Below are 12,381 nucleotides of genomic sequence, written 5' to 3'. Positions count from 1 at the left end.
TGGGGCAACCTCAGGAAAGAGGGGTGCCCTTTCAAAACAGAGAAGTGAAGAAATTTCTTTAGCCAAAGGGTGGTGAATTTGTGGAATTTGTTACCACATGCAGCTGTGAACGCCAGGTCATTGGGTGTATTTAAGGCAGAGATTGATATGTTTTGATTGGACATGGCATCAAAGGTTATGGAAAGAAGGCCAGGAACTGGGGTTGAGGAGGAGATAGAAAACAATCAGCCAAGATAGAATGGTGGAGCAGACTCGATGGGTCAAATGGCCAAACTCTGATCCTTAGTCATATGGTCTTAATAATGGACACCATCTTTTTAAGGCATCGCTCCTTGAAGATGTCCTGGATGCTGGGTAGGCTAGTGCCCATGATCAAGCTGACTGAGTTCACAACTTTCTGCAGCTTATTTTGATCCTGTGCAGTGGGCCTCCCATAACAGATGGTGATGCAGACAGTTAGAATGTTCTCCATGGTCAATCCAGAGAGTTCCCACAAGTGATAATCAGATTTTTTAATATCTATTATCAGCAAAGTTAGCAATGTCAACTCCAGGTCAACGAGCAGAACTTCCTACTCTCATCCATCTCTTCCATAAAACTAAGAGAGCAGGAAAGAAATCACATTGAATTCTCATCTGAAAGACGGCACATCCAACTGTACTCACCTCCCTCAGCACCGCACTGAAGTGTCAACCCAGACTGATCTTATTGGAGGTTGGTAGGTTCATGATCAGTCAGGGTGTCAAAGGTTACAGAGAGAAGGCAAAAGAATGGGGTTGAGAGGGATAATAAATCTCCATGATGGAATGGTGGAGAAGACTCAGTGGGCCAAATGGCCTATTTTCTCCTGTCTAATGATCTTTTTTGCTGAGATAGTCACTAATGTAGGGAAATGAACCACAACCTCCTACTTCAGAGGCAATATAGCAACTCCGCATTGAACTGGGTGTGACATCCTTACCACAGACAGTTGGGACATGATGTCAGGACAAGGAGTCAGATGTCAAAGGAAATTTATTATCAAAGTATATAGATGCCACCATTTACTCCCTGAAATTCATTTTCTTGCAGGCGTTTACAGGAAAATAAAGAAACATTACAGAAATTATGAAAAACTTTATATTTAAACAAAGACGGACAAAATATAATGTGCAAAAGAAGACAAATTGTGCAAAATAAAAATATATAAATAAATATAACTGAGAACATAAGTTGTCTGTTTATTGTATTTATTGAGATACAGTGTGGAACAGGATCTTCTCCACGGATCGTCACCTTGTCATGGTGGAGAAGCTTGTGTGGTCCTGAGATTCCGAGAGTGATACCGCCTGGAGCTATGCTCCTGGTAGGATCACCCATGGCGGTAAGGTCGAGGGTGAGGTCCCTGACAAAGAACAATCCAACCAAGACCTCAACGGTGGAACAGGCGGACGAAGTTACTTCAAACTCAACGGCTGTGAGGCGGATGAAGGCTGCAACAAATCCATCAGCTCCAATCGTCGTGGTTTCCATGTCATTGGAATCATTTGGTTGATTTATGAAGTATCGTGTGCTTCTTGGAGTGCAACATCAAGTACACGTTAAACAAACACATGCACAGGCGTCTTCACTCTGTGATAGATCAACGGAACGAAGACCATCATCCTCGACCTCGAGGGATAGCTACGACGACAATGACGGAACAGGATCTGCCAGCCCTTCGAGCCACGCCTCCTAGCAATCCTAGATCACGAACCTGGATCAGAATCTCAGATGGTGTCAAGAGGGCGTACCGGAGCAAGATATACCAGCTCATTGAGTGGTGTCACAGCAACACCCTCGCACTCAACATCAGTAAGACCAAAGAGCTGATTTTGACTTTGGGAAGGGTAAGATGAGGGAACACAAACCAGTCCTCGCATAGGGATCAGAAGTGGAGAGAGTGTGCAATTTCAAGTTCCTGGTATCAAAATTTCTGAGGACGTAACCTGGACCCAACATATCGAGGCAGCTATGATAAAAGCAAGACTGTGGCTGTATTTCATTAAGAATTTGAGGAAATTTGGTATGTCACCAAAAACACTCAAAAATTTCTACAGATGTACCATGGAAAGCATTCTGACTGGCTGTATCACCATCTAGTACGGGGTGGGGGGGGCTACTGCATAGGATTGAAACAAGCAGCAGAGAGTTGTTAATCAGCTCCATCATGGGTACTAGCCTCCATAGTATCCAGGACATCTTAAAGGTGCGGTGCCTCAGAAAGGCAGTGTCCATCATAATGGACCCCCACCACCCAGGACATGTCCTCTTCTCATTGTTATCATCAAGCAGGAGGTACAGAAGCCTGAAGGCACACACTCTCTGAACCATCATAAATCCATCATCGGACCCCCTGCAGTTTGCTTATCAACCACATATTGGAGTCTAGGACGCCATTATCTTCCTGCTTCAACGGGCTTACATCCATCTGGATGAGCCAGATAGCACTGTAAGAATCATGTTCCTTGATTCCTCAGTGCTTTTTACACCATACAACCTGCTTTACTAGGGAGTAAGCTCACAGAGATGTAGGTGGATGCTCCATTAGTGTCCTGGATTATAGACTACCTGTTCAGATAGCCACAGTAGGTGAGATTTCAAGCTGTGTTTCAGATACTGAGGTTAGCAGCAAAGGGGAACCTCAGAGGACTGTTCTGTCCCCCTTCTTGTTCACCATCTACACCTAGGACTTCAGATACAACTCTGTGTTCTGTCACCTGCAGAAGATTTCAGATGATTCGGCAGATGTGGGCTGTATCAACTGAGGTCAAGAGTCTTGAGTACGGAAGAGTGGTGGACATCTTTGTTGAGTGATATGGGCTGAATCACCTGCAGCTCAACATCACTAAGGCATTCATGACGGACTTCAGGAAGATGAAAACACCCTGCTTTCCCATCTCCATCAAGGGAACGGATGTGGAAGTTGTACGGGACTACAAATACCTGGGAACTCACCTGGACAATAAACTGGACTGGACTAAAAATACAGGGGCTCTGTACAAGAAGGGACAGAGCCAAATGTACTTCCTGAGGAGGCTCCAGTCATTTAACATCTGCAGTACTATGCTGCAGATGTTCTACAACTCAGTGGTGGCCAGCTGTAGTCCGCTGGGGTAGCAGGGTGAAAGCAGCTGACACCAAGATCCATAAGCTCGTCAGGAAGGTTGATTCCATTCTGGGGGTGGAACTGGATTCCCTGGTGGTTGTATCTGAGAGGATGCCGCAGAAAGTACGGAGCATTATGGACAATCCCTCTCACCCCTCCATGACATCCTGGACAAACAGAGGAGCACCTTTAGTAACAGGCTGATTCCACCGAGGTGACCATTGAACACCACAGGAGATCCTTCCTCCCTGTGGCTATAAGACTCTGCAACTCCTTAAAGTCTACAAGTATTTAGTTTAATTGCACATCTGTATTTTGCAAAAAACAGAATCAGGTTTATTATCACCAGCATGTGTCGTGAAATTTGCACTATTACTTTTTAATGTACATTTTGTATTTGTTTTGTACCTCAATGCTTACATTTTGTATTTTAAAGTATATATTTCTGATTGAGCAACCTTGCAACAATAATTTCCTTCAGAATAAATAAAGTTTTATCTCATCTTATCTTAACAATTCAGAAACCGTTTCTTCCCCTCTGCCATCCAATTTCTAAATGAACCCATGGACATTGCTTAAAGGTTAATAATTGTTCCTGGACCTATGTGCGGGAACTAAGGCTCCTGTATCTCCTATCCGATGCCATCGGCAGGATGCTGACGTTCTTGATGAGAGATGCTGCTTTCCTGTGACAGCGCTCCATGTAAGTGTGCTCTATGGAGGAGAGAGCTTTGCCGGTATCCACCACTTTCTGTGGCCTTTTCCATTGCTGGGCACTAGTGTTTCTATACCAGGCCAAGATGCAATCAGTCATGATACCCTCCACTGTGCATCTATAGAAGCCTGTCAAAGTGTTAGGTGACATGTTAAACCTGCACAAACTTCTAAGAAAGTAGAAGTACTGCCATGTCTTCTTTTCAAAAAGAAGCAAGGCAACTTGGATGAGTAGCCAAACTGCCAAAAAATAGGCATGATAGCAGACTCAGTTTGATAAAGGTGAAACAAATCCATTGTGCCTGTGTGGGGAATATTTTCTCAGCAGTGCTCCTGTGACCTGAAACATGACACTTCAACGGGTGGTGGAAGCAGATACAACAGATGAGGCAATAGCAGATACAATAATTGATCAGGGTCAATCAGGGCAGATATGAAGCAGGATCAGGTTTAATATCACCAGCATGTGGTGTGAAATTTGTTTAATTTTGTGGCAGCAGTACAAAGCAATACATAATAATATAGAAAAGTAAATCAATTACATATTATGTGTATATAGTGTATATTAAATAGTTAGATTAAATATAGTGCAAAAACAGGAATAATTAAAAAATGAGGTAGTTTTCAAGGGTTCAATGTCCATTTAGGAATCGGATGGCAGAGGGGAAGAAGCTGTTCCTGAATTACTGTGCGTGTGTCTTCAGGCTTCATACCTCCTTTCGAAAGGTAACAATGAGAAGGAGGCATGTCCTGAGTGATGGGGGTCCTCAATTATGGATGCCACCTTTCTGAGGAATCGCTCCTTGAAAATGTCTTGCGTACTATGAACAAGTAGTACCCAAGATGGAACTGACTAATTTTACAATTTTCTGCTGCTTCTTCTGATCCTATATGATCTGTATAGCTCCCCCTCTCCACACAGCTGATAAATCCAAAGTAGCAGCACAGACCAATACAGTTGAGCATCAGCACATTGCAGAAGTTGCCAGTAAATGTTTAACTCAATGTACAACTGCCTTAGGGACACCAGCTCCGGATTTTTCCTCAGGGTTTACTCCCAAAGGCTTTCACTTGAGTGTGTCTAGCTGCAAGGCAGAGGAGGTTTGAGATAAGTTTTCCTACTCCTGGATGAATTGCCAGCCACAGCTGACTAACCCCATCTGCCAAAAGTTCCAAGGTACCAGTAACCCACCTTTGCCCTTTCTCCTGTCAGTAGAAACAGTTTTGCTGGGCTTAGTGGCTAAGCTGTATGTGAAAGCCAGCAACCGGACTTGGTTGTCAGAGGCTATTTGAGACACACGTTACTGGGAGCATTTACAATACAAACTAATGATCAAAAGGAAATAAAATAATTACTGGAAAATGAGAAATTGCCAAGAAGAAAAGATGATAACAGAACGGTGGGAGTTGGGCTGAGGGTAAGGTTCTTTCAAAACTAGCACAGTCACAATGGGCAGACTGAATCAACCAAAACCCTGTGTCTCAAAATGCAGCAGCAGTTACACTTTACACTACCAGCTCTGAGACTGGGATTCAACTCCCACTGAAGTCTCTTAGGAATTTGTACATATTCCCCATGACCACATGAGATTCCGGTATCCTCCCACATTCCAAACTCGTACTGTTTAGGGCCCATGAGTTGTGGGCATGCTATGAAATATGGGGAGACTTGTGGGCTGCCCAATTCATCACTGAATTGACTTGATACAAACGATGCATCTCACTGTGTTCTCATGTACATATGATAAATTAATTTTTAAGCTTTAATTAGAAATTAGGAAAAGAGATAGCCAGATGAAGACAAGGAGCAACACACAAAAACTGCTGGAGGAACTCAGCAGGTCAGGCAGCATCTATGGAGAGAAAATAAACAGTTGATATTTAGAGGCTGAGATCCTTCATCGAAACACATCAAGCCCTGATGAAGCAACTCGATACAAAATGTCAACTGTTTATTGTCCTGACCTGCTGAGATCCTCCAGCATTGTGTCTGTTAATCTGGATTTTCCGCATCTGCAGAATCTCTTCAGAATCAGAACCAGAATCACATTTAACATCACCAGCATATGTCGTGAAATTTGTTAACTGTGCAGCAGCAATACCTGATTAAATACAAAAAAAAACTGAATTACATCAGCATATTAAATAGGTAAGTTAAAATTAGTGCAAAAACTTAAGTAAATAAAAAAAGCAGTGAGATAGTATTCATGGGTTCAGTGTCCATTTAGAAATCAGATGGCAGAGGAGAAAAAGCTGTTCCTGAATCGCTTAGTGCATGCCTTCAGGATTCTGTACCTCCTTGCTGACAAACAGAGCAATTACAAATCATTATTAAACTGTGGTAGACAGCAGATATCAAATATCAAACCAGATCCATGGGACACTCATCTCGTAGACCGCCACCACCTTGGAAAAACCGCCGGAAGTGAGGGAGAAGGGCCGGCGTCCTGGTGAGGCTGAGGATGGCGTGCAAATCGGCCGCCACTCCCGAGCATAATCCTGGCTAATGTTCAATCCCTGGATAACAACTTTGCGAACTCAGAGCCAGAATCTCCCATCAGCGGGAAACAAAGAAATGTAACGTTTTGTGCTTCATGGAGACCAGGCCGATGGAGGAGATACCGGACCATGCTATCGAACCCTTTGGTTTCTCCCTGCTCCGGGCAGAGAAGTCAAGAAACCTCTCTGGGAAGAGTAAAGAAGGGTATGCTTCATGATCAACAATGCTTGGTGCAACCCCCAGAATGTGCATGCTCTTAAATCCTTTGGTTCTCCGGACCTGGAATACCTGGTGCTGCTGTGCAGACCCCACTGGCTGCCTAGGGAGTTTATAGCTGTTATCATCACAGCAGTGTATATTCCAACACAGGCTGATACTGACCTGGCTCTCAAGGAACCGTACGAAACCGTCAACACGCCGGAGACTGCAAACCCAGTGGCTGCCTTCTCTGTCACCGGTGACTTTAATAGAGCGTCACTGTCTAAAGTCTCCCCAAAGTTTTGTCAACACATCCAGGTGAGCACACAGGGAGATCACACACTTGACCATTTCTACAAGCCTTTCCGCAACGCTTACAAAGCTCTCCTTCGCTTAGCGTTTGGAAAATCAGACCACTCTTCAATCTTGCTTTTGCCGACATACAGGCAGAAGCTGAAGCGAGAGGCAGCCATAGTTAAAATGGTCCACTGTTGGCCCGACCGATCGGTCTCCATGCTGCAGGACTGCTTCGATGACGTCGACTGGAATGTCTTCCATGGTGAAGATGTCTCCGTGTTCATGGGTGGGGTCACATGCTTCATCCGGAAGTTCATCAACGATGTTGTCCCCTAGAAGTCGGTCAGGGTCTTCCCAAATCAGAAACCCTGGATCAATAGTTTCCTGCGAGCAGCACTTACCATGCAACATCGAGCTTACATTGCCAGTAATCAGCAGGAGCTCAAGAAAACCAGCTACGATCTGCACAGAGCTATCAAGGCTGCGAAACAACACAGGGGCAAAACTGAGTCAAGATTCGCAACGAATAGCACAGGTGAGTTGTGGCGAGGGCTGCATATCATCACAGACTTCAAAGCCAAGCACTGTGGTGCCACCAACATCGCAACCTCTCTCCCAGATGAGCTCAATCACTTTTACGCTCAGTTCGCTGTCGTTAACTCAGCTTCTGAGGAAAGCCACCATTATAACCTGCAACCCGATCATCTCTGAGGCTGAGGTACGCAGACGTTTCCAACAAGTGGACGGTCGCAAGGCTGCAGGACCGGACGGCATACCAGAGTGAGTACTCAGGATCTGCTCTGCATAACTGGCAGGTGTGTTTACCGACATTTTTAATCTCTCCCTCTCCCAGTGTAGAGTGCCCTCCTGCTTCAAAACATCCACCATTGTCTCCGTACCAAAAAAGACCAAGGTAACATGCCTGTCACGCTCACCTCAATAATAAGCAAATGCTTTGAGAAACTGGTCAAGGATTTCATCTGCAGCTTTCTACCACCCAAACTGGACCCCCTACAATTTGCCTACTGGCACACCGATCGACAGACGATGCAATAGCCACTGCTCTACACACCGTCCTTACACATCTGGACAGGGGGGATGCTGTTCTTGGACTACAGTTCAGCATTCAACACCATCATTCCCTCCAGGCTCGACAAGAAGCTTAGGCTCAGCCTTCACCCTGCCTTGTGCAGCTGGATCCTGGACTTCCTGTCAGATCGCCGGCAGGTGGCAAGAGTGGGCTCCCTCACCTCCACCCCTCTGCCCCTCAACACAGGAGCCCCTCAGGGCTGTTGTACTAAATCCCCTCCTTTACTCCATGTATACTCATGACTGAGTCGCCACCCACAGCTCTAATCTGCTAATGACACTACATTGATTGGCCTAATCTCAAACAATAATGAGGTGGCCTACAAGGAAGAAGTCATCTCTCTAACACAGTGGTGTCAAGAAAACAACCTCTGCTTCAATGTCGCAAAATCAAACGAGCTGGTTGTGGTTTACAGGAGGAACGTAGACGGGATAGCCCCTATTGACATCAATGAGAACATAAACAGCTTTAAGTTCCTCGGCATCCACATCACCGAGGACCTCACGTGGTCTGTACACACCACATGCGTGGTGAAAAAGGCACAACAGCACCTCTTTCACCTCAGACGGTTGAGGAAGTTTGGTGTGGGCCCCAAATCCTAAAAACCTTCTATGGGAGAACAGATTGAGAGCATCCTGACTAGCTGCATCACTGTCAGGTATGGGAACTGTACCTCCCTTAATCGCAGAATTCTGAAGAGTGGTGTGGACAGTCCAGTGCATCTGTAGTTGTGAACTTCCCATGATTCAGAACATTTAAAAAGACAGGTGTGTAAAAAGGGCCCGTAGGATCACTGGGGACCCGCATCACCCCGACCACAATCTATTCCAGCTGCCACCATCCAGGAAGCAGTACCGCAGCATAAAAGCCAGGACCAACAGGCTCCGGGACAGCTTCTTCCACCAGGCCATCAGAATGATTAACTCACTCTGATTTGAGTGTATTCTATACTACATTGACAGTTCCATTTAATAAAAATTATTATAAATTATTATAATTGCACATTTAGATGGAGACATAACGTAAAGATTTTTACTCCCCATGTATATGAAGGATGTAAGAAATAAAGTCAATTCAATTCAGACATTTGAATGGGAGATGTGATGGGAAATGTCAATTCAAGAATGTCACACAAGGGGGTGGGTGATGTCCCCACATCTTGGAATTTCTTTACATCGTGAGATTTGAAAAGAACACCATGAATGCAAAAATATGACAAAAAATGAAACTGATTGTAGTCAGTAAGATATTGGAAATGTGCGTGCAGCCTCAAGAGAGTTCATTGATGCTGCCTCTATCAGGCACAGGAACATTCTAATGAGCTACTGTTCAGAGGGCCAAGAGTACATTATGGCCACTGAGGATAAAAAAGAGAGGCTACCTTCTCTAACGAGCGTTACTGAATAAAGTAATTTCTAATCAAGTTCCAGTGGTTTACTATCACTATAACTGATATTACAGTTGTTTTTTAGTCAAAGTAACAGATCCTGTGATCCACTGGATTAGTGACAATCCTCAATCACCTATTGTCACATGCGTACATACACACACAAACTGCTGGGGGGCCTCAGCAAAGTCCACATCCGTCTTTGTATCATCTGCAAACCTGGCCACATAGACATCAATTCCGTCATCCAAATCATTGATACTTGGCGTAAAAAGAAGCAGTCCCCTGTGGAATAGCATTAGCCACCATCCGCTACTAGAAAAGGCTCCCTTTATTCCTACTCTCTGCCTTCCGCTAGTCAGTCTGTTCATGCCAGTATCTTTCCTACACCACCACCACCACCCCCGGTATCCGTGGGGGGGGGGCATCACAACCTCCACAATATTTTTGCAAGGGAAGCCGTGACCCCCTCCCCACCATTGGTATCCCCGTAGGGAGCCGTTCCCCTTACCCTACACAGTGAGCGCAGCACCCAGTCTCTGGTGTCCGCGGGGAGGACCCTCCCCATGTTCTGTCCCCACGCCTGATATCCTCCCCACGCCACTCCTTCTCCCCCGAAGTTCTCCCACCTTTGCTGAAAGGGCGGTCTGATGCTGTAACTGTTCTCCGCCATGGCCAGCTGCTCCGTCTCCTTGGTAACCCGCCGCATTTCCGGTCGGATCGAGTTCCTACTTTGTGTCCCGACCGAAAACTGAGGCTCGGATTGTGGTTCCGCCCTGAGAGAGAGGACCGCTAAGTCTTAGGCTTTTTGTAAAGTTCGAAGGCGGTTGGCAGACCAACATAGGGTTTATTACCTCTACCTACTGAAGTGGAGTTTGGAGCAAAAAGGCAGGAAGTACACCCACTAAATCCCCCCAAATAACTTCAAATAATATCAAAATGTCAAATGTATTTCAGAAAGTTAAATACATATCTAAATACATTACGGTCAGAACAAATCAAGTATAATTATTATACAAATGAGATGTGTTTCTCTGGGGCCAAGGTGCAAAACATTCAAAATAGCAAGTAACATAATTCAAAATAGCGAGCCAAGAAGCATATTCACTTGGGGAGAAAAACATATATATGGTCCGAGACCCTGAGCGACAATGTCCAGCAAGTGATGGTTCAGCCTCCTGGCAGTGTACAGGCGCATGCAATCCAACCTGTCATTCCACCAACAAGAGAGAATCTGCAGATGCTGGAAATCCGAGCAACGCACGCAAAATGCTGGAAGAACTCAGCAGGCCAGGCAGCATCTATGGTAAAAAGTACAGCTGACGTTTCAGACCGAGACCCTCAGCAGGACTGGAGAAAACAAGATGAGGAATAGATTTAAAAGGAGGGGGTGAAGAAACACAGGGTGATAGATGAAACGGAGGGGGAGGGATGAAGTAAAGGCTGGGAAGTTAATTGGTGAAAGAGATACAGGGCTGGAGAAGGGAGGGGGAATCTTATAGGAGAGGACAGAAGACCATGGAAGAAAGGGAAGGGGGAGGAGCACCAGAAGGAGGAGATGCACAGTCAAGGAGATGAGAGAAGGAAAAGGCAACAGAGACTGGTGAAGGAGAGGGCAGGGCTCAGGGCTATTATCGGAAGTTTGAGGAATTCCCTGGAGCGTAGGAGAATGAGGGGAGATTTGATAGAGGTGTATAAAATTATGATGGGTATAGATAGAGTGAATGCAAGCAGGCTTTTTCCACTGAGGCTAGAGGAGAAAAAAACCCAGAGGTCATGGGTTAAGGGTGAAGGGGGAAAAGTTTAAAGGGAACATGGGGGGGGGGGCTTCCTCACACAGAGAGTGGTGGGAGTGTGGAATGAGCTGCCAGATGAAGTGGTGAATGCGGGCTCACTTTTGACATTTAAGAAAAACTTGGACAGGTATATGGATGAGAGGGGTGTGGAGGGATATGGCCCAGGTGCAGGTCAGTGGGACTAGGCAGAAAAATGGTTCGGCACAGCCAAGAAGGGCAAAAGGCCTGTTTCTGTGCTGTAATGTTCTATGGAATGGATGTGCATGCCATCAGGTTGGAGGCTACCCAGACGGAATATAAACTGGTGTTCCTCCAACCTGAGCGTGGCCATCTTCACGACATTGGAGGAGGACATGGATGGACATATCGGAATGGAAATGAGAAGTGAAATTAAAATGGCTGGCCACAGGGGGATCCCGCTTCTGGCAGATTGAGCGTAGGTGCTTGGCGAAACAATCTCCTAATCTATGCCGGGTCTCACCGATATACAGGAGGCCACACAGGGAGCACTGGACACCTCACCTGGAAAGACTGTTTGGGGCGCTGAATGGTACTGAGGGAGGAGGCGTACAGGCAGGGTACACTTGTTCTGCTTGCAAGGATGAGTGCTAGGAGGGAAATTAGTGAGGAGGGACGAACGGACAAGGGAGTCGCTTAGGGAGTGATCCCTGTGGAAAGCTGAAAGTGGAGGGGGGGAGGAAAAGATGTGTTTGGTGATGGGATCCCGCTGGAGATGGTGGAAGTTATGGAGAATTATGTGCTGAATGTGTGGCTGGTGGGTGGTAGATGAGGACAAGAGGAACCCTATCCCCGGTAGAGTGGTGGGAGGATGGAGTGAGGGGAGATGTGCGTGAAATGGATGAGATATGTTTGAGGGCAGCGTTGATGGTGGAGGAAGGGAAGCCCCTTTCTTTGAAAAAGGAGAACATCTCTTTCGTTCTAGAATGAAAAGCCTCACCCTGAGAGCAGATGCAGCGGAGACGGAGGAATTGAGTGAAGGTGGTAACATTTTTACAAGTAACAGGGTGGGAAGAGGTATAGTCCAGGTAGCTGTGAGAGTCCATAAGTTTATTATAGATAAGCTGTCTCCAGAGACAGAGACAATGAGATCCAGAAAGAGGAGGGAGGTGTCGGAAATGGACCAGGTAAATTTGAGGGAAGGGTGGAAGTTGGAAGCAAAGTTGATGAAGTCAACTAGGTCAGCATGGGTGCAGGAAGTAGAACCAATCCAGTCGTTGATGTAGCATAGGAAAAGTGAGGGGCGGACACCAG

The 12,381-nt window shown here is 45.8% G+C and overlaps 1 protein-coding gene across 1 annotated transcript in view; it reads right to left on the bottom strand.

The window, feature by feature from the left end:
• Positions 1-10,039, bottom strand: part of LOC140725784 (dynein light chain Tctex-type protein 2B-like) — a 70,029-nt gene extending 59,990 nt beyond the window's left edge. The window contains exon 1 of the mRNA XM_073041689.1: positions 9,943-10,039. Within this exon, the coding sequence (XP_072897790.1) occupies positions 9,943-10,022 (80 nt within the window). The 5' untranslated portion in view covers positions 10,023-10,039. The remainder of the gene's footprint in view (positions 1-9,942) is intronic.
• Between the last annotated feature and the right edge of the window lie 2,342 nt (positions 10,040-12,381).

The sequence above is a fragment of the Hemitrygon akajei genome, chromosome 3 (genome assembly GCF_048418815.1).
Source record: "Hemitrygon akajei chromosome 3, sHemAka1.3, whole genome shotgun sequence".
NCBI classification, from domain to species: domain Eukaryota; kingdom Metazoa; phylum Chordata; class Chondrichthyes; order Myliobatiformes; family Dasyatidae; genus Hemitrygon; species Hemitrygon akajei.
Note: the sequence above shows the minus strand (reverse complement) of the source record. Positions and strands in the feature narration are given on the sequence as shown.